At 46.0% G+C, this 22,397-nt stretch overlaps 2 protein-coding genes across 11 annotated transcripts in view; one reads left to right on the top strand and one right to left on the bottom strand.

Moving 5' to 3' along the window:
* Positions 1–10,520, top strand: part of Ap4s1 (adaptor related protein complex 4 subunit sigma 1) — a 42,652-nt gene extending 32,132 nt beyond the window's left edge. Inside the window, exons 5-8 of one of the 6 annotated variants that reach the window (XM_050138838.1) lie at positions 3,007–3,077; positions 6,558–6,713; positions 8,243–8,342; positions 10,129–10,249. In XM_050138838.1, coding sequence (XP_049994795.1) covers positions 3,007–3,077; positions 6,558–6,713; positions 8,243–8,306 — 291 coding nt within the window. In that variant the 3' untranslated portion in view covers positions 8,307–8,342; positions 10,129–10,249. Of the gene's footprint in view, positions 1–3,006; positions 3,078–5,661; positions 6,714–8,242; positions 8,343–10,128 lie in introns of those variants that run through there. The other 5 variants (XM_050138842.1, XM_050138839.1, XM_050138840.1 and 2 more) reach the window with 5 other exon arrangements.
* Positions 10,521–14,395: 3,875 nt separating this feature from the next.
* Hectd1 (HECT domain E3 ubiquitin protein ligase 1) overlaps positions 14,396–22,397 on the bottom strand; it is a 79,509-nt gene continuing 71,507 nt past the window's right edge. For all 5 annotated transcript variants that reach the window (XM_050138827.1, XM_050138829.1, XM_050138830.1 and 2 more), the window contains exons 38-43: positions 20,870–21,477; positions 18,831–18,909; positions 18,643–18,736; positions 17,903–18,053; positions 16,704–16,848; positions 14,396–16,600 (exon numbers count right to left, since the gene is read on the bottom strand). In XM_050138827.1, coding sequence (XP_049994784.1) covers positions 16,463–16,600; positions 16,704–16,848; positions 17,903–18,053; positions 18,643–18,736; positions 18,831–18,909; positions 20,870–21,477 — 1,215 coding nt within the window. In that variant the 3' untranslated portion in view covers positions 14,396–16,462. The remainder of the gene's footprint in view (positions 16,601–16,703; positions 16,849–17,902; positions 18,054–18,642; positions 18,737–18,830; positions 18,910–20,869; positions 21,478–22,397) is intronic.

The following is a 22,397-nucleotide window of genomic DNA, read 5'->3' as shown; positions in this document are numbered from 1 at the left end:
GAGAAACCCCGTCTTAATAAACAAAAACAAACAAACAAAAAAAACCATTTCCAATCTGGGCATGGCAGTACACACCTGACAACCAGCACTTAGAAATAGAACAGGAGGATCAAGAGTTCAAGGCTATCCTTGACTACAGAGCAAACTCAAGGCCAGGCTGTCTACAAAAGGAAAAGCGGCAGGGCGGGAGGAACACTGGAGAGAAGGCTGGGGGTTAAGGGTACTTGTAGTGGAAGACATGGGTTTGGTTCCCAACGCCCACATGGAGGCTACACAGTCATCCATAACTCCAGTTCCCGGGCATCTGATGCCCTCTTTTGGCCTCCATAGTCACCAGATACACATGGGGTCCACAGACATGCATGCAGACAGAACACCTGTAACATGCAAAATAAAAGGAGAATCGTTGCCATCCAAACCTCTGTTTTATTGGTGGTAACATGGGTGGGGGGGCTGCTTGTTATTTGTGTTTCTGTCCCACCCGGTACCCCACAACTGTTTAGCCCAAGATGAATGTTAGAAGCTCCTCACAGGGACCCAGCCCGTTCTCATTGCTTCAGTGCTGTGACCCCAGAGTCTGGCACCACGGCCAGATGTATAAACTGGGAGCTGGCTAGAAATCCAAGCTCTGGGCCCTGCCCCAGGCCACAGCATCAGAAACTCCGCCATGTCCCCTCAGTATGTTCTGCCAACCTTCTGGTGATTCTGACACATGTTGAAGTTTGGAAGCTGTCTTTTTGGTGCATGAGACTGTGGTCAGCCATTCTCTGCCTTAAGAGTCAGAGCCTGGAAGATGGCTTCTGGCCTGTGACATCACAGGTCTTCTGTCCCCAGCGGGTGGACGGTGACACTTGCCCAGGAAGTGTATAACTTCCAAAATGCCTTCCAGCAGGAAGAACAAAAGGAGGCCCAGACACTGTTGCATTCAGTACTGAAAATAAACAGCACATGCAAAATTACAGCTGCGATTCTAGGAGAGGTGGGGACTGCGTGAACCACAGAATTCAAATTCAAGGTTCAAATTTAACCTAAGCCAGGTGACAGTGAAGGGCTGGTGCTGGACCCGGGATGACCCCGCTCAGGATCAAATCAGAGCAGAAAGACAGCAAGAGGGAAGACGGTGGGGAAGGAAAGAGGACCCGACCCTCACCCACGATGCCTGTCAGCTAAGATTTATTTTTGGCTTTGTAAGTTTTAAGCATTCTCCCTGAGCTATTTTTATCTTAGACAGTTTCGACATCTTAAATTTGGAAATGTGTTTCGCCAAGAAAAGCATATCAGCATCTGATTTCCAAAAACAAAAGCCAAACCGGTTAGTTCTGGAGGTTCCCAGTGAAAGAGGCGGCGGGTTTCCTGTCCCGCCCTCCACACATGATCTCATTTCCATTCCCTCTTCCCTCTGCAGAACTGTTTTATTGACGAGAATAGTTCAGACCGGCAGGAGGAAAAGCGGCTGGATCTGTGGCACTCTGCATTTGTTAAGATTCAGACTGCGCACTGGCCAGAGGGGAGCCTAGTGTGAACTCGTGGGGGGGGGGCTGTAGCAAGCAGGGTGACCAAGAGCCCCTCCCTGTGAACAGAGAGCCCGCTCTGTGAGTGGATATTAAGAAGTGGGCAGGCTGTGCATGTGAGATTTTTCTGTACCTTCATCTCAATTATACTCTGAACCCAAAGTGCTCTCCCAAGCCGATGTTTTCAAGATGGGTGGAAGGTCCTCAATTGGCCCACCAATTAGGGACATCTGCCCTTTAGACTTAACACAGCACCTGTAACTGTGGGAATGGACATCTCTACGTACATCTGTCCACAGGATAACCCTGACAGAGCTGGGAGAAGGGCTCCAGGCCCCCACCATACCAAATCCCTACAGGTTTAAGTCCCTCATGAACAGTGGTTGGTATGTGTGTATAGCCTGCATACACACTGCCATAAACTCTGACTCATCTAAGTGCTGACAGCACCTAGCACCAGTGAATGCTTTATGAGTAATCACACCTAAGAGTCACAGCAGAGTAAAAAGTGTGTATGTTCAGTACGAGCAGCTGTTCCAAGGATTTCAGAGTGCTTGGTTGAATCAATGGGTATGGAATCCCTGAATAAAACGATTAACTACATACCACTTTTTAACATTTATTATTGTTATTATCATTACTATTATTTTGTTTTGTTTTTCGAGACAAGGTTTCTCTGTGTAACAGCTCTGGCTGTTCTGGAACTCACTTCATAGACCAGGCTGGCCTCAAACTCACAGAGATCTGCAGGCCTCTGTCTCCCCAGTGCTGGGATCAAAGGTGTGTACATGCCACCACTGTCCAACAATATTATTTAATTTTTGTAGTGTAGAGATCAACCCTAGGGCATTAAAAATGGCAGGTGCACCGTACCTCTGAGATACACAAGCTTGTATCGCTTTAATTAAACATCTGCATCATCAATTGCTGCTGGCTATAATTTACTTAGCTCATGCCCCCCTTGATAGATTCTTGGGTTGTTATCGATAGTTTGCCATTGATACCGCTGAGTTTGCCATTGATACCGCTGACTATTCTGTCCCTGTTCCCTGCCTCCCTAAGATAAACTGGAAGTAAATCAATGGAGGCAAAAGCGTGTGGCTGCGGCTCTCGGGGTGTGTCAGATGACCCCTCGTCTACAAACGTTGATTTAATTTATTATTCTCCTGCTTACTCATGTGTGTGTGTGTGTGTGTGTGTGTGTGTGTGTTTTGAGACAGGATCTTAACTCTGTTAACTGAGACAGGCCTGAGTTTGTGGCAATCCTCCTGCCTCAGCTTCCCAGGATTACAGACATGAGCCACCAAGCCCAGCCGTCCCTCTAACCCACAGCTTTCTGTTCCTTTCCTCCCATTTTCAGTCTCCAGCTCCAGGTTCCCGCCCTGGGCTCCAGCAGTTGCTGCTCCAAGCTGGAGGCAGAGCCATCCCTGTCTGCTCAGGGGACGGGACTGTCTGGGGTCCTCTTCTCACCGTATGTTTTTGTTTTCTTTTTCAGAGTGAACTAGATGTATCCTTTTTCAGAACATTCCCCATGCTATGTGGCAAAGCCCGCTCTAGGTGTAACAGGTAAGCACCAGCATGCAGAAGGTGGTTTGGCAGAACCCAGGACACCAACCACCGGCCACCCTGCCAAGGCAGCCCCATAGCAGGTGATTCACAGACTACCCCCCCCAACTCCCCTTTTCAGAGACAATGCTCTGTAAGATCCCTTTTTCTTTCTCTCCTAACAGAGCAACGAGGGAGGTGGCAGTATTCAAAAATAGCTATTACATGGGCTGGAGAGTTGGCTTAGCGGTTAGGAGCACTGACTGCTCTCCCAGGGGACTGGGATTCAGTTCCCAGCACCCACATGGCAGCTCACACCTGTCTGTAACTCCAGTTCCAGGGGGATCTGACATCTTCACACAGACACACTTGCAGGCAAAACATCGATGCACATAAAATAAAAAAAAAATTCTATGTTTAAAAAAATAACTATTAGCCAGGATCCAGCTCCTGGATAGCCCAGATACTGAGATAGAACCAAACATGACAAGCACACAAAAAAAGGCAATGGCACGATTCCTAATGATGTTCTGCTGTGCTCAGAGACCGGTGCCTCGTCCAGCCTTCATCAAAGAGGCAGAGACCCACAGCCGAATATTGGTGGAGCTCGGGGAATCTGAGAAAAGCTTTGAAAAGATTGCTCAGCAATCTGACAGTGGCCTGCCTGGTGTTGTCAGAATTTCATAATTACCACGACAATGTGCTTATTCACACTGTTACTTTTTACTAAAACCTCAGGGCACAATAAATTTTTTTCAGACGCAAAAAAATAACCCCTATTATATATTGACTTAACTTATTCATATTAGATAGGTTTGTTCTAAACGTGTGTCACAAGGGAGAGGTGCTTTTCTGAGGGAGACTGAGCTTGCAGGGTAAATACCCAGATTCCCCTCATGACGGAAGGTGGCATTCTGGGGGATGACCGGGAGGGTTAGAGACGTGGCCTAACTTTCCTTTTATGGCATAGAAACTTCCTGTCTTTCTCTCTTTGAAGTCAAAACTGTCTCTGGGACTGAGAATGCCGCCCGAGGCGGACACCTGCCCCGTCTGTGCTTGGCCCTGGGTTCAGTCCCACACCTTATAACAAAGCAAGCATGCCCAGGACCCCAGAGGTGGGCAGGCACTCACAGGCTTTTGAGAAGTCTCGAGAAGTGTAAGATGTTGACTTCTAAGACTAGAGATGGCTCTGTGATTACCAGTACTTGTCGCTCTGAGAACCCCAGTTTGGTTACGAGCACCCACACCAGACTTCCAAGGGTTCCAACGCCCCATTCTGGACTCCTCAGGCACTCAGACACATGTAGTGCACATAAACACACAATGCCAGCACTCAGGAGGCAGAGATAGGTGGATTTCTGTGAGTTTCAGGCCAGCCTGATCTACACAATGAATTCTAGGCCAGACAGTGCTATGTTAAGAGACACTGTCTGAAAAGCAAATAAATAAATAGATAAACCCACTAGTGCACATAAACATAAAAAATATTTTTAAAAATCTACCTATCACTTGAAAGTGATAAGGATTTGAAAACTTATCAGACTTAACTCTGAAATAATTACAACTATTTGTGTCTAATACTAGCAGGTAACAGATACACGGGTCACAGCATGTTTGTGTGTGGGGGCTTCCTGCAGTATGCACATAGAGGTCCCACTGCACAGAATCAGTGTATTTGAGGAAAGGTGGTTGCCCTCTAGTGGCCAGTAACCTAAATCTATGACCCAAGAGAGCTGAGGCTAGACAGTGTCTGTGACATTTTTTAAATAATAATTTTATGTGTGGAGGAGTTCTGTGCCATGTGTGTCTGTGCCTGGTGTTCTTGGAGGCCAGAATAGGGGGTCAGGTCCCCTGAACTAGAGATACAGGTGCTAGGAATCGAACCCAAATTTACAGGAGGGGCTCTTAACCACAGAGCCATCTCCCCAGCCCTGTGACATTCTGGCTTAATGAAGCCACTGAAAGCAATTCAAAACAAATCTGTTCCTAATTGAACAGGGAAGCAAGACAGCTTTTTAAAAAAATACTTTAGAAGTCATGAGAACGGCAAGAGCTAGCAGACGCTACTGGAGTTAAACATTCAAGATCCGCTCTGGCCTTACCACTAGCTCCCTGTCACGTGGAGCAGACACGTTTACTTCCGAGGGATAATTAGGTGAGAGGAGCTGAAACGCCCTCTCAGCCTGGATGGGGCTCATGGCTCCAGGGACTTGGGCTTCTTCCACGTCCAGCTGTCAGATAAGGAGGCAGCAGGTGCAGACCCGGGCTATGCTGGTTGTGGTGGGTTCGCTTATGCTAACGAGTGTTTAAGTGCAGAGGGGCAGCTGTGTTCGTCCTTGTAGACTCCTGGAACCGTCGGCTTTCTAGTTGCAACTTATTATCCCCACCAAGACCCACAATTTGTGTTTTTTCTCATCCTTTACCTTTTTGTTGCGTTTGTTTGTTTCTTGAGACAGAGACTCACTAGGTGCCCTGATTGATCTCGAACTCTCAGAGATGCACCTGCCTCTGCCTCCAAGTGCTGGGATTAAAGGTGTGCACCACCACACCGGCCCCCCCTTGCTTTCATTTCACCTTTCTTTCCTCACCACGTTGTGTATTTCAGTCCAGAGGAACTTCTCTTAAAATGTTACTATCCCTTGAACCATCTGAAAACGGCAAATTCAAAACCCAAGACTCACTCGCCTCACACATGGCTCTCCTCAGCCATCTGTCCCCGAGGACTTCTACAGAGAGTCTCGCGGCAGGGAATCGGCGATCCAGGAGGCTCCACTCGAGTTCCCGCTTCCGAGGGGAGGGCAATATGCTGCAGCCCGCTCTCAGCACCACAGAAGCCGCGATTTCAGCGACTGCTTCCTGGACCGGGCTCTAGAGCCACAGGGTGGAAAAAGCACTGCCGCACTTGCCCCCTGGTTCTCCCAGTGTTCACAGCCACAGTCTCTGGAGTGCCGGGTGAAAGCCTTCCTGGGCTGGGTGGGGGTGACGCACGCCTTTAATCCCAGCACTCGGGAGGCAGACGCAGGTGCATCTCTGTGAGTTTGAGGCCAGTCTGTTCTACAGAGCGAGTTCCAGGACAGCTAGGGCTGTTACACAGAGAAACCCTGTCTTAAAAAACAAAACAAAAAGAAAGAGGCCGGGCAGTGGTGGCGCACGCCTTTAATCCCAGCACTCGGGAGGCAGAGGCAGGCGGATCTCTGTGAGTTCGAGACCAGCCTGGTCTATAAGAGTTAGTTCCAGGACAGGCTCCAAAGGCTACAGAGAAACCCTGTCTCGAAAAACAAAAACAAAAAAACAAACAAAAAGAAAGAAAGAAAGAAAGAAAGAAAGAAAGAAAGAAAGAAGGAGGGAGGGAGGGAGAAAGAGAGGGGGAAGGAAGGAAGGAAGGAAGGAAGGAAGGAAGGAAGGAAGGAAGGAAGGAATTTGTAATTTGTTCTGGTCAGGAAGTTCCTGAGAAGCCCCCGCAAAGCCAGCTTGGCTCACTTACACTCCTCTCCTGCACAGCTACTGTTTCTACTTCCAGCTGAGATGCACAGAACCAGACAGATGGGATTTAAACAAATGCTCCAAGCAGGGGAAAGCAGCCCAGGAATCCTGGCTTGTTGAAACCCTTTTTCCAATATGTAAAACCCCTTGGTGCAGTGGCGCCCGGATTACCATGTGAGTCCCCACATCCAACTCTTATCTTTAAGTGTGTTCTACTCCTTCAATACTCAAAAACCGTAACAGCAAGTTATGAGAAGCAAAAGGAGTTAGGGTTCACTTGTCCTCCTGTGGTTCACTGGGACACCTCCAGTCTAGCCTTCCTAAGACTCTGGGTTCAGTCCCAGCAAAGGAAGTGAGGAAGAAGTACAGACAGACCCAGACATTTATACTTAAACCAGTTTATTTTTAGACTTATTTTATGTGTATGGGTGTTTTGTCTGTATGTATGCCTGTGTGTCTCATGCGTGACTAGTGCCCAAGGAATTCAGACGAGGGTGTCAGATCTCCTGAAACTGGAATTAGAGATAGTTGTGAACTGCTGTGTGTGTTGGTAACTGCTGAGCCATCTCTTTGGTTCACTACAGTTAGCCAATTTTGTGTCTGCTCTGTTCTCTCACTTATTAAAGGACAACCCATCACATTGGTATTAAAAGACCACGTAGGGCTGGGTACAGCCACGTAGGGTTCCCACCTGTATTCCAGCTCTGGGAAGAAGGTGGAGGTAGGTGGATCAGGAGTTCAGGGCCATCTTCAGCTTCACAACAAGGTCAAGGCAGACAGACCACCTAAGATCCTGTGTCGAGGAAAATAAAGGAAAACATCCTGTGAGAAACGTTTTAGGGGGCAGAGATGAGCATTCTTGTGTAGGACACCTCTGATGCCCCAGCCCAGCCTGCCTTCCGTAGACATCCCACTAGGTTCTTGGGGTTCAGGTTGGGAAACATGGGGTTTAGTCAATGTGCTCCTTGAGAAGGTGTTTGTAGTTTTGGGGGTTGGTCATGTTCAACCCTGTCTGAAGGAAGTTCTCTCCCAGGTCACTTGAATCAGTGGACCGCAGTCCAATTTCTTCTTGCTCCTCCTGTTCAGACAGAGCTAAAGTACTTGCCTGTGTCTAGTGCCTTGAGGCTTGGCAGATATGATACTTTTTTGGTCCCTGGCATACGGCCCAGATGCCACTGATCTTGGCTCCACCCATGTGTACAAGTTGCTCATAAACCAAATCAAGATCTGGACAGCTGGATTTTATTTTAAAGGAGTCATGTGATTTAGGGGGCATCAGCTTTCAGGCCTTTGCTTTGCATTGGGATCTGGTCTATGGTTTGCTCATGAACCATAGATTGATCATTAGGGCACAGAATGACCTCACCGACTGACTCGTGTTTCCAGGAGGTTGGGGAAGGTCAAGCTTGCCAAGGACCTTGTCCTCGAATGTGGTGGTGCCAGTGGTTGATGTGATTCAGCAGTAAATCCCGATTTGAATTTCAAAACAGTCAGGCTCCAGGGGACACCCGAACAGTGGTCATTTATTTGCTGAAGATGGGACAGGTTGACCAGAGAGCCAATTAAAGAGAGAAAATTAAGTTTCCTCATATGTCAAATAGGATCCGTAGCTAGGCCTCCACTGCCCTCAGTACCTCCCGATGGCTCAGGGATCTTGTCCGTTCGGCTCTCTGTGCTGCTCAATCTCTTTATTTTTGAGACAGGCTGTTGTGTATCCCAGGCAGACCTCTAATTGCTGTGAAGGCAAAAATGACCTTGGCCTCCTGATCCCCTGTTCTCACCTGCCGAAAGCTGAGATCACAGGTGGGCGTTCCTCCACCTTATTTACTGGGTGCTGGAAATCAAGCACAGTACCTTGTGCTGCTAGGCCAGCTCTGGCAACTGAGCTGCATCCCCAGCCCCTCAGCTCTTGCTTTTGCCTAACTGCATTGCCACTTTGAGCTCGTAAACTCCGGCTGCTGGATCTGATGAACAGGGTTGAGCCTAACGTTCCTTCCAGTCCTACTTTGGCCCGGGACAAAGCAATCATCTATATAATTGGAAGATATTATTAATAGGTATATCAGAGCAAAGCTTTATTTTTTCTGGGTCACTTAAGGACAGTTCCCATCGGCTCCTGCTAGCAAGCTATTTGCAGAGAACTTAATGAGAATGTTAGGAGTCTGATGGAACTCGAAAGTCATTCTCTGTAGACAGACTTCACTGAACAAACACAACCGAGAGAGACTTTGGCCATCAGGAATTGAACAAAATCAGGTTATGATTTGTTTTGTCAAGATTCGTAATTACAAACTCACCGGTACGTTTAATCAATCACCCATTTGTTGAATGAAGTTTGTATTTGAATCAGCTGTTTGTTTTCAGCCAGTGTCAGAGACCAGCTTCCACAAGGATGCCACTTGTCAGGGCAGAGGCACGGGGACCAGAAAACTAAGTAAGGAAGACCCGAGTGAAAATATTAAGTCAGAAGCATAGGATAGTACTGAGAGGGAGTTCCAGTGAATACTGAAATCACCCGTGTTTAATTCCATTTGCTTAAATACCCCGACCCCAAAAGGTAGGAGTAAGATTTAAAACAAACAAACAATAACAATTAAAAAAAAAAAAAACTAAGCTCACATGCTACAAGGAATGAACAGACCAGTTCACCCAGATGAATGAGTTCTCGCAGAGTATGACTCTTTCTGGTTTCTGATTGCCCAGTGCCCTCTTCTTCCCCCAGAGACTGGTTTTCCAGAAAGTGCTCCACCAAGTAAAGCCTTCATAATTCAAGGGTTGGAACTCTCCATGTGTGAAACTCGGAACTTTTGTCCTTGGGCGAGTTTAGTTAGCATGCCTCCCCTCCTTTATTCCTTTCTCCTCTGCACTGTTTTCTTCTGCCTGGCAAAGAAGACAGCTGAGGTGCAGGCCAAGAAGGGTGCTTGTGGGAGGTAGCACCCCGGGGGCTGAGAGACCGTGTTGATTTGGAGCCTTGGGCTCACGAGAAGCCTGGAGACCGGAGCGGTCGGTGTGCAGCCCAGCTGCGGCTTTTCCCATTTGCTTCTGAGTAACTGAGGATTGCAGAGAAGACTGTGGTGATAGATGAGTGCGTTCATCACAGTGCCCTGAGCGGTGAGCGTTCAGCAGGCTCCGTGTGTTACTCAGATCAAGTCATTTTTTCGCTGACATGTTACTTGCTGTGCTCTGGCATTTAGATTCTAGCCCACTCTGGTTAACAAAATGTGCTGTTCTGGAGGGGTGTTGAGTGCTGCAGTACCGCCTCGCATGCCGAGTTCCATCCGGAGCATAAGTCAGACACACACACACACACATACATACATACACACACATACATACATACACACACACATACATACATACATAGACAAACATAATTGAAGGAGCTGTTTTGTTTCAGTATCTGTTTATTGAACTTGCTTTAGCCAAGATGAATCTAGGTGTGTACATATATATGAAGGTAATCTCTACTAAGGGTTTAAAATCAAACAAAACTCATGTTTGGGCCTATTTACCAGGAAAATGCCAGGCTAAGCCATGTTACTATTTAGGTTTGCTAAATTCTCAAACTAACTTCCTTAATATAACCTAGATAATGTTTAATTTGGATAAAGTCCACATCATTTTGGATGAGATGCTGCTGAACGGCTGCATTGTGGAAACGAACAGAGCGAGAATCCTTGCCCCTCTCCTGATCCTCGACAAGATGTCGGACAGCTGAGGACAGCTGCCAGGCAAGGCCGGAATGGCGGGCAAGCCAAAGACGTCGCGAACCACGCAGCCTTCTGAGAACTTGTTCCCCATGAATCCTCAGGAGAAAACAATTCTGTGTACAAAGAAACTTTTTCTCTAAACAGAGAGCCAAGGTTTCACATGGCAACTGTACGCGTGCTTTTCCTTCCGCGGGAGCAGCAGGGCCGTGGTGGGAGAACGGATGGCAGCTGTCCTTTAGCCAATAAATGTCAAACTGACTGGCCTGCCTGACGGCTCTGCGTGCTGTCTCCTTCCTCATAGCCTCACGCACTCTCATCACTGCGCTACACGGCCCTGGGCACCCCTCTTCCTTCTTTAATTGTGTGTGTGTGTGGACATGTTTGTGTAGAGACCAGAGGTCAACCTCAGTATCCCTCGGTTGTTTCTCCTGTGTTTATAGTTCTAATTGAGAACCTCACATATGTATACAATAATATATTTGATCATATCTATCTTGCACTCCCCATCTTTTATTTTTTGAAGCAGGGTCTTTGACTGGACCCGGGAGCTCCCTGATTGGCCAGACTGTCTGGCCAGCATGCACTGGCCGACTTTTTGCTTGAGTTCTGAAGTCCTGAACTAGGGTTCTCAAGCTTGTACAAGCACTTTACCACTGAGCCTTCTCTCCAGCCCTTTTTTTTTTTTTTTTAGTTATTATTTTACTTTATACCGGGTTATGCACAGGGCCTCCAGCTTGGGATATACACAGGGAAGACCTGTGAGTTCTGAGCCTACCTGAGCTGTGCAGCAAAATTCTAAATGAAAATAAAAACCAAAAAGCAACAGTTCATTCCACACACACCTGGGAAATTCAGTTTTATTTGCCAGTTTCTGGAAGATTTTAATTTTTTTTAGGGATATTTAGCAACTGTGATGGCATCCTGTCATTAATTTTATGATGCTACCGTGAAACAATGGTTCAGCATTACAAGAGCTCTGACAGCTACTATTATGCCATTTTTTTTATTATTTTTGGTTTAGACAGGGTTTCATTGTAGCCAGGAATGGCCCCAAATCTTCTGTAGCTGAGGATAACCTTGAACTCCAAATCCTCTTGCCTCCCCCTCCCAAGATCTGGGGCTGCATGCTGCATGTTACACATCTGGGTATGGCACAGAACTACCTGGGTCCCTACTAAGCTCATTAATAAAATTTACTTTAGTTCCAAGAAATAAAACCAAAACAATCTCCTCAGGTTGATGCAAAATAAGCACCTTCCTTCCTCTTATTCAAAAATTTTGCTTTTAAAATTAGGTATTTGTTAAAAAAATGCGGAACTTTCCGCACGTTTGTGCCGTGCTTGCGGAGCCCGCGCTCATCTCTCATCGCTCCAGTCTTCCTGCACGTGCTGCTGAAGAGGACACAAGTCCCGTCTAACTCCACCTTCAATGTCTCAGAAGTCAACGGAGCCACTACAGAAAACCCTGCCTCCCCCTTGCCCCCCTCCCCGAAAAAAAAAAAAAGCCTTTTAAATGCTGTCTCCACTCAGACAACAGAAATCGAGCTGGTTTATCTGGAGCATGTTTGTGCACCCCGGTGTGGAGGGTGGTGTGCAGCGGAGGAGGCAGACACATGGACCCGTGAAGTACTCAAGTTCTTCCCCAGTCTCAGTGCTCCGTGCAGCTGTGTGCTGCTCTCTAAGGGTGCAGAGAGGACGTGGCCCCTTTACGAAAACTCTGCAAAGACCAGAACACTAGTCCTATTAGACTCCAAAGCAAAACAGTGTTCTGCACTCGTTTGGAAAGGCACAGGGAAGGCTTCTGGCCCGTGGGAACCACGCACAAAGTAGGCATGGAGTCATCGGGATGTGGGGAAAGCCCCACCTAGATCAAAGCCCCTGGACGTCTTGCTGAGCCACAGCAGCAGGGAAACACTGCCCTAGTTGGTTGGCCCCTAATCAGCAGCACACGGAGGGGACTGCAGAAACTGGTGCACCACAGCGGCTTGGGAGTGGACAGAATTAACTTCTGGGTCACACTAAAATAGCAGATGAATTTTATCTCGGCACAGATTTCATACCTTTAGAGAATATTAAAACTTAAAAAATATTAAGTAGATACCATAGGAAAATACACTGCCGAGCTTAACTGTACTTGGAGACCCCGGTGTGTCTGATCACCCGACTTGAAGCGAGCTGTGCACCTGCTGTCAGTAACTGTTGTGCAACCACCGCCTCCCTCCAGCTGAGTGCCCACAGTGACACCAGGAAAACCGATCCAGTAAGACCCTCAGATAAACCCACGGTAGCCGTGAGTGCAGAAGCAGCCACACGTCCGGAAGTGAGAGAACAGGACTGGGATGTTTGTCTAGCATACAGGGTCTGAGCCCTGGAACTGCATGAAGCAGGCACAGTGGTGCATGCCTGTAACCCCAACACTGGGGAGCCAGGAGGGGAGTCAGTTCAACATCGTTCTTGGCTACACTGAGTTTGAGGCCAGCCTAAGTCAGAGATCCTGAAGACAGGTATTAATAAAGTAGGACTTTTACCTATATTTTCTACCATCTAAAACCTGGGGCCAGTGAGTGAAGGTGCTCACCAAGCCTGGTGACCCGAATGGATTCCCAGGACCTACATGGCAGGAGAAAACTGGCTCCTCTTTTTCACTGGCTGCCCTGGATGGAAGTCAGATCCACCTGCCTCTGGGATTAAGGGATTAACAGTGTAGGCCACCACACCCAGCTGGAGGAAACCACCACTTACTTAGAAATTGTACCTCTGTATACGTGCCACCCATGCGCTGTCCACCCCTCCAGTCCCATACGTGTCGCGGCACATGCACTGTCCACCCCTCCCAGTCCCATACGTGTGCCATGGTACATACACTATCCACCCCTCCCAATTCAGTGTTTGGAAACAAGACAAACAGCTTTAAGATCACATTCACCTCGTGGATGATAATAACCATCAGTCAGCAGGCCATGATTTACTACCCCACCACCCACGTGGCCTTCACAAACCTCACCACTGACAAGGGTGTTGTAGAAATGTAAATAATGGCAATATTGTACACATAAGCGGGTTTGAATTCTAGTGTGGGTTTTAGTTGTAGAGCCATAACTGAAAAGTTAAAAAAATAACATCTTTTACTTTTCTGACTGAAAACATAGGTAATATACAGAAATGTTGCTGTTCTGTCTAAGCTCTTTTTAAAATTTATTTGTATTATGTGCATTGCTGTTTTGCCTGCATGTATGTATCTGGGAGGGTGTTGGATGCCCTCGAACAGGAGTTACAGACACTTGTGAGCTGCCACGTGGGTGCTGGGAATGGAACCTGGGTCCTCTGAAGAGCAGCCAGTGCTCTCGGCCATCTCTCCAGCCCTGCATGTCTTCACCTTACTCTCACACTCAGCTGTGAAGCTGATGAAGTCACTGGTTCATAGAAAAGGATTCAACCAAGAGCAGACTCACAATATCTGGAAAACAGCCTATTCTGAATACTTTCTTACGTAAGATTTACCCAGTGTTGGGTACAGCAACATGGGGATGATTTCAAGCCCCCAGGAGGATGTGGGCAGGACACTGCAGATACCGTGGCATTTGTGAAAGACCTCTGAGGATTCTTACATAGGACAAAAACACACACTGGCAGAAGTCCGAGCTATCCCCTATGGGAGGTAATGTACCTAGTACTGAGCAACTTCACATGTGCTCCGGAAGCCACTGTGGGGAGCCGGAGAAATGGCCTCGTGGTTAAGAGCCCTGGCTGCTCTTCTAGAGGACACAGGTTAATGCCCAGCACCCACACTGTGGCTCACCACCATCTTTAACACCATTTTCGGGGAGCGAGGGACTCTGATGCCCTCTTCTGGCCTGCACGGGTACTACACACATAGTGCAAATCCTATTTATATTCCTAAAGCCACTATGGTAACAAAAAGACTCCGGAAATTGACCCCCTGGGTGGTGGTGGTGCACACCTTTAATCCCAGCCCTTGGGAGGCAGGGGCAGGCGGATCTCTGTAAAAGTTAACATCAGCCAGGCCCAGCAGCGCACACCTGCAGTCCCAGCATTCAAGAGGCAGCAGGAGCATACAGTGTGAGGACAGCTTGGGCCATACCATGAGCTTCAGGCCAGCCTGGGAGGAAGAACTGTCTCAATAACATTTAAAAATTAAATAAATGTTTATTTTTAGCTAAAGATTGTAACTAAACATGGAAGGTAAGTCACACGAACATGATGAATACATAGTTTTATAGTTCTCATCTCACCAAGTGCATTCCACATAGAAATTTCTTCTCATAGTAATTTCATAAAACTGAATAACTGCAAATGAAAAGTAGGCAGAGCTTCGCCTAGGGGTTCCCCAGATCCAATCCCCCAAGCAAACTAAGACTTAGGGAATTCTGGAATTGAAAAATTTTGGGGAATTCATCCAACAACTACAGAAGCAAGCCTCACCAAAAGAATACAAGTGATGGAAGAGTCTCCGTTGCTGAAGATAAAACAGAAAAAAATGGATACATCCTTAAAAAATGTTAGATCTAAAACTTCCGACACAAAACAGCCAGGAAATCAGTGATACTATCAAAAACCAAATCTAAGAATAATAGGAATAGGGGAAGAAGAAACCAGCTCAAAGGCCCAGAAAAATATTTTCAACAAAATAACAGAAGAGCCAGGCAGTGGTGGTATACACTCCTTGCATCGTATCAGGCCCACAGATTAAAACTGGATAGCAAAACAACAGAAAGCTTAAACTCCTGGAAACTGAACAACTCCCTAATCAGTGAAAATGAGGTGACCCAGACCCAAGAGGAGAAATTCACTTTTATGTGGATACTAGCCATTAAACAAATGATAGCAAAACTACAATCTGTAGACCCAGAGACGCTAGGCAACACACAGATCTATCTGGGAAGGTGAAGTGGATTTCATGGGTGTACCTGAGCTGCAAAGCTCACACAAACTCACACAGCGATTAGAGCAGCAAGCATTAGGGCCTCTGAGTACGTCAATTAGCTTTCAGCTTAATATTTTTTTGTTTGTTTGTTTTGGTTTCTTGAGACAGGGTTTCTCTGTGTAACAACCCTGGCTGTCCTGGAATTCGCTCTGTAGACCATGCTGGCTATGAACTCACTGAGATCCACCTCCCAAGTGCTGGGATTAAAGTGTAAGCCACCACTGCTTGGCTTCAGTTTAGTATTTATATGGTACTCCTGACTTCTTTTTGGTTTGTCTATCTTTTTTTTGGTTTCTTGAGATAGGGTTTCCCTGTGTAACAGCTCTGGTTGTCCTAGAACTTGCTTTGTAGACCAGACTGGCTTCGAACTCACAGAGGTCTGCCTGCCTCTGTCTCCCAAGTGCTGGGATTAAAGGCGTGCGCCAACACCTCTTTTGTTTTATATTTTATTTTGCTTTTTTAAAAAGGTAATTTCCAGCACGGTGCAGAGTGAAGTTCTTAGGTCTGCTGGCTGCAGGGAAACAGCGGCACGACACAGTTTTCTACGCTGCAAACACTTTAATGATTATTGCGCATACATTTCAGAAACTCACGTCCAACTGCAACAAGTTAAATAAATGTTTATAATATACAAAGAAAAGACAACCAAACATAAACGTTGCTGCGAGTGTGCCTTGCACCGAGACCAGTGTTTCCCTCTGTTACTATAGCTTTATTTTTGAGCTGCACAAACACACTTCAGAATTCCATCTTTAAAAGAGAATGGTATTTATGAAAAAATGAACTCCCACCTCAAAGAACTAAAAGGCTGTGCATGATTCTGGCTGGACAACAGAGAACACTAGAACACTCTGGTAGTGCAGGCAGCATAAAAAGGAAAAGAAAAAGCTCGAGATGCCCATTAACACTCTATGTTTTAAGGAAGCAGGATTTTGACCAAGTAGCTAAGAAGCCAGCAAACGGGGATCAGTGACGGCAACTGTAGTGTATGGAGTATGAAACGCTGACACTTGGTACACAGTTAGGCAGAACCACCTTTCCAGTCCCGTGAGCCCTTGAAAAGCAGCACAGTGCCTGTGCTGGGACCTGCTGGCTGGGTAGGAAGGGATTTACTTTGTCATTAGCAGCTAAGGAACCTATTCCAGGTGTTCTCGAAGCCTTCCTGGTGGAAAACAAGGCAAACGTCATTAGTGTGAGGATCACACTTCTCCGCAAAGCAAGAGGCTTCTCTCGGCCCTGTCTCTGCTGTCTCTTTCTGCATCCCAAACCTCAATTGAGATGAAAGCCTTTCTCCATTGTAGCAGCTAGCAAGCGCTCCCTCATGATCTCCTCAGAAGAATATTCAGGTAACTTCAGATAATGGACACAAGTATTGACTGACGGATAGCTTGCATCAGTAGCGTCAACCTGCAGCAAGGAAGGGACAACAACAGCATGAGTGCCTCTCTTACTGCCTCCGAATCCGAATGGCATTAGGTTCCCTTTGGAGTCTCCACAGGCTGGTCTGTACCTTTCGCACGACTGTGAGCCTGGGGTGCAGGTTGGCCAGTCCACCTGGGGGCAGAGTTGAGCAGCCAGTGGTAAACTGCAGGAACGCTTTCCTTTCGTCTGAGGACATGCCACATAAAACCCTCACGAACCTGAGGAAACCAGGACTGAAAGAACAAAAACACAGCTGTGCTCATCTGGCCATAGATGGAAATGAACCAAGACACACCATTATACTACCTGTGCATCAACAACTCAGTCCCCGAGCAATATACACATGCGAGAGGAACAAGCCTGCCTTGTGAGTCAACAGGACACCCTCCCGCACCCCACACAGCATACACGTAGCAGAACAAGACTGCCAGCAACTGCCCGGTTAGGTAAGGCTGTCTCTCCTGCCACAGTAGGACAAGATTAAACACACAACAGGCTCAGAATCAGTCTAAGATACACTTGCATCATTACCAGCTAAGGCTACATTTATTAGAGTGATGATTATTTCCATCAGTGAAATAATCAAATGGGTTGTATAATCACCTTGCTAAAAGGAGCCAGCCCAGAGAGGGTGTACAGAACTCCCTAAAGCTGTTTCTTACATTCATTCCTGAAACTGGATATACAATCTGCGTGCTTCTCTGCTACACTTCAGTAAACATTAACATCAATGCAATGTAGCCTAAGGGTTTACAAATTACTTGCCACGTGGTTGCGCACGCCTTTAATCCCAGCACTCAAGGCAGAGGCAGGTGGATCTCTGTGAGTTCCAGGACAGGCTCCAAAGCTACAGAGAAACCCTGTCTTGAAAAACAAACAACAACCCAAAGAATAATGACTAGTCAGCAGTGGTGGCGCACACCTTTAATCCCAGCACTCGGGAGGCAGAGGGAAACAGATCTCTGTGAGTTCAAAGCCAACCTGGTCTACAGAAGAGTTCCAGGACACTCAGAGCTACACAGAGAAACCCTGTCTCCAGAAACAAACAACAAACTACGACTAAACGCTGTGAGAACAGGAGCCGAAACACGAGAATTGAGTCATGTGAATGCTCTCAGACCCCCTGCGGCAGCCATATTGCCGTCTCTGTTGCTTGCGCGGGCGCGCGCGCACACACACACGCACATACACACTGTGAATGTAGTTTTCTAAAACTACATTTAGAAAAGCTGCCAGTGGATTTTTAGACATGAAAGAGTTTGTACCTTGGAAATTAGCAACACGTACCTGTCACGTGTATAGCCAAGCTTGGGTTCAGTGTAATTGATGATATCCTCGGCGGCCCAGGATGGAGACTGATTTCCACAGAGAATCATCTGGACTTCCTCATGGCTGAAGGAACTTAGTTTCTCCATTGGAAAAACTTTATTAAACCCATCTACATCACAGAGACACCAAAAACACACACACACACAAAAAGCACAACTCAGTTCCTAAGACATGATGACAAAAAGCCCAACTAGAATCCAAAAGCTGCAGGATGGTGGCCATCCCCACCCCCCCACCACACACAAAGCTGCAGAGGACCATGCCCCCCAGCCCCCACACACAAAGGAAACCAATGCTCAACATCACAAACGCAAGCAGAAGAGTTTCTGGTCACTACAGTCTACAGCCAGATCCTCGTCACCACAGCTCTCCAGTCTGACCTTAACAGCTGGGTCACAAAGCAGCCAAGGCTGTGTTCACGCTTTCAAGTAAACTACAGTGCAATCCACCCTCAGCGTGCACTGTCGCACGTGTACAAACTCATGTCCATTTACAAATGAAGAAATGAGTATGAGGGCCAGAAGTCTCTAGAGGAGTGGGCAAAGGTATATTATCACTTAAGTGTTCAAACCTGTCCTGACTACACTGCAGGACCTAACTACCTATCTGAGGACCAGAACCCGGGGCCAGTTCAGAGACACTCAGCAGTGATGATGTTAATGTCAAAGGAAAGGGGATGCGCGGTCCTTTAAAATTACCTCGGAAGGCTTCCATCTGTTTCTGAATACCCGTATGCATACAGAAGTCAAACATCAGATCCACATATTCTTCTGCATTATCCACTGTTATCATCTGTAAGGAAGGTTTGGCAGCATTAGTTCATTTTACCTGTTCACACAAGAGGCTCTTTCGGAGCCCAACCACCGCACTAGGAGCAAATCGTTACCTCATCTTCCCCGCTTGGCTTGAGATCCACAGCTGTGAAGCCGTATATTCTTGAAGAAGGGCAGAATTGGAAATTTAAACTGAAAGTTCAAAAAGATTTGGTTACTATGCAGCATTTATGACCGCAAGGCAAAATGTAGATAAAGGGGAACAGGTTAAAACAAGTTACAAGAGCAAGTGGAAGAAAAGATAAAGCCAAGCATTCATAATTACCAATATGTCTCCATGTCTTATTAGGGAAGCTGGTTGGTGGCACAAAAGAAAGTATGCTACATATATCAGTGCTACAAAAATCATGAATGCTCCCATGCTCCACCAACACAAACCTGCACACCAGCAGACAGTAAAATCAGGCACACCCACATCTCATTATTCATTTACTGGAAATGTTGAGGATCAAACCCAGACCCTTGTGTAAGAGGCTGAGTCTTTAAGAGAAAAACCTTGTGCATGAAAACTATTAGGCCAAATGCTTGCAAACCTGTCTGACTTTGCAAAGACGGCATGAAAACACAGCTTGTCTGATTTACTTGACTCAAGATTTCCACAATGAATTATTGTAAGAGCATGTTTGTAAGGCCCGTCTCCCATCGCCTCACTTGTTGTTCACAATGTATACAAAGTGTGTATATGGTATACTTAGGAGGAAAACAAATCCTTCAACGTATAGCTATCTCACACTTTGATTTTTTTTCTTTTGACAGCATCTCAGCATGTGGCTATGTGGCCGGGAACTCACTTTGTAGACCACACTATTGCTGAGCTCAGAGACCTGCCTGCCTCAGTCCCAAGTGCTCAGACTAAAGGCACACACAACTGGCAGTTATCTAACCCTAGTGATAGACACAGTCTCAGACATGTGCCACGAGGCAACATTTCTGTTGCACAAACATAAACTATACCTAAACGAATCTAAATGGTACATTTTACTACACCACAAACATAGCATACTACTGCTTGGCTTCAAACTTGTACAGCAAGTTGCATTACTGAGTATCATAATGGTAAATATCTGTGACTAAAAACAGGTAAATACAGGAAAGATACAATGAAGAAATCAAGTGACAGAATTTTAAGTCCATCTTAATTGTATGAAGCCTACCTTGTTTATGTGGTCCACCTATGACGAAAACACCCGTGTAGCATTATGAGTGTCTAATTCTTACAATTACTAGCAAACATTCAAAACATCTGCAAATGTATTAGAAGGTATAACAATTTTCTGCAGAAAGAAATGTACTAGAGTTGCAGGATCAGAATTAGTCGACACAGCCAACAGAGGTTTACATGCCAGTCACCTCTGACTTTTACACAGTAAGCTACACACACTAACTGAAAGTTGTCCATATATTGGCTTTTAATTTTTTTTAATTTTTTATCAGGTCCTTTTTTATTATTATTATTGTTATTTTTACGGTTTATTTAACTTTATGTGCATTGGTGTGAAGGTGTCAGATCCCCTGGAACTGGATCTTCAGACAGCTGTAAGCTGCCTTGTGGGTGCTGGGAATTGAACCCGGGTCCTCGGGAAGAGCAGTCAGTGCTCTTAACCACTGAGCCATCTCTCCAGCCCTGGCTTTGAATTTTTTATACAAAATAGAAATTTATCATATTTGAAAAATCAGATAATCCTCCAAAAATTTGATTAATGTTTGGTTTTTCCTCTTTCAAGGCAATGTCTTATGTATACCAGGCTAGCTACAAACTTTCTATGTAGTGAACAATAACCTTAAACTCTTCATTTTCTTGCCTGCATGCTCCCAGACTGGGATTCTAGGCACATGCCCACAGGCAGGGTTCTCTGCAGTGCGGAAGACCCAGGGCTTCACACACTAGACAAGCACCACTCGGAGGGAGCCGTCCACCCGACACAGTGTTATCTCCTACAGTAACAATAAATGAAGTTCAAACAGATCCCACTACTCTCTAGCGCCCATCAGTGTGCTCCAGCCTCTACTCCTATGCCAGAGACCCGCAGGGACAGAGAAACAAAATTAATTCCTCATTTGTTAGGTCAAAGAATAAATACATAAATCTTACCCTAAATCCTCGATGCTAAGTGGAGGTCCAGAACCTGATGGATTCTTGAGCACTAACTCCTGTAACTTTGTGTTCTTCTCATCTTCAGAAAGATTTTTATTGCCTAAAATTTGGCGCCTCTTGATAGCAAGGTCTTTAATTTCTTTTAAAAATCTGGCCCTATGTGGATTTACTAGTTCAAAATCTTCCCAAGTCAAAATTCCATTAAACCAAGCTGGGGGTTTGGGTTTAGGGGGATCGAGGATAAATTCTGACTTTGAGTCCTCTTCAAAGCTTCCTACTGAGAGAGAGTCATGACCTTCTTCTGTGGACGCTTCCGACTGACTTTCTGTACAGTGCAAGTCTCTGTCGCCTCGTGATTCATAGATCAGTTTGCTCATATTGCTTTTAATGTCCCCCATGCACATAAGTTTAAAGAAAGGCTTAGAAATAGGCAAGTCCACCAGTCTATTGTCTTGAATACATTTGGCTAAGAAAATGCCAAGGAAATGGAAGAGCTTTGTGATCCTTTCCAGCTCGTCACTGTCCTGTGGGAATGGCGCTGTGAACAGCCCACAGGACCGCTGCACGTAGTATCCAGGAGGCTTCAACCCACCTCCAAGATCAACCTAGGTTTTAAAGGAAACACAATAAATTAATAAATACATAAAAAAGTTATCAAACCATCTATTACCATCTAAAAGATTCATAAACATGAAACACTTTTTAAAAATTTAGTCATTTAAAGACGTATGAACATTAATTAACTTTGGCAACCAAATTTAATCCTTAAATATTTTAATGGCACTAAGGTTATTCAAAAATAAAAGTATAGGCCAGTCTGGGCCAAAGAGTGAGACCAAAACCAAAACTAGGGCTGTCAAGATGGTTAACTGTATTAGAGTTCTGCCACCACGCCCAATTACCAGAGCTCAGTATCTGTGACCCTGATGGTGCAAGCAGAGAGTGGACTCTTCCCACAAGCTGGTTTCCACAGATAACACGGCATGTGTACACAGTAGTGCATGCATACACTTGTCCACACAGATGCAGCACTAAACTTAAAGTGAACAAGACGACTCAGCTGGTAACAGCACTCACCGTCAAGCCTGCTGGCCTGAGCGCACATGCAGTAGGAGACCAACTTCTGAAAGTTGTCCTCTCATCTCCACACGTCACACTCACACTCTCTATGAAAAACAAGCGCTGCCAATGTGGCTCTGTGGTAAACTGTTTTTCTAGTATCCATAATGCACTGGGTTTGAGCCTCAGTATAGGGGGTGGGAATGGGGTCTTAAATAAATAAATAAACAACAATCTTTAAAAGTACAGCTAGGGAACCCGAGAGCTGGCCCAGCAGGTTAAGAGCACACTGTCTGTTCTTGCAGAGAACCTGGGTTCAGTTCCAAGCACTCATGGTGGTCACAAGCCTCTATATCTCCAGTTCCAGGTAATCCAATGGCTAGATCTGCTCCCCCAGCATTAGGCACACATGTGGTACATACATGTACAAACATGCAGAAAATACTCATATACATGAAGTTAAAAA

Source organism: Alexandromys fortis, unplaced genomic scaffold (genome assembly GCF_014885135.2).
Source record: "Alexandromys fortis isolate MF-2015 unplaced genomic scaffold, M_Fortis_MF-2015_v1.1 scaffold_35, whole genome shotgun sequence".
NCBI classification, from domain to species: domain Eukaryota; kingdom Metazoa; phylum Chordata; class Mammalia; order Rodentia; family Cricetidae; genus Alexandromys; species Alexandromys fortis.
This window is presented reverse-complemented; position numbering and strand designations above follow the sequence as displayed.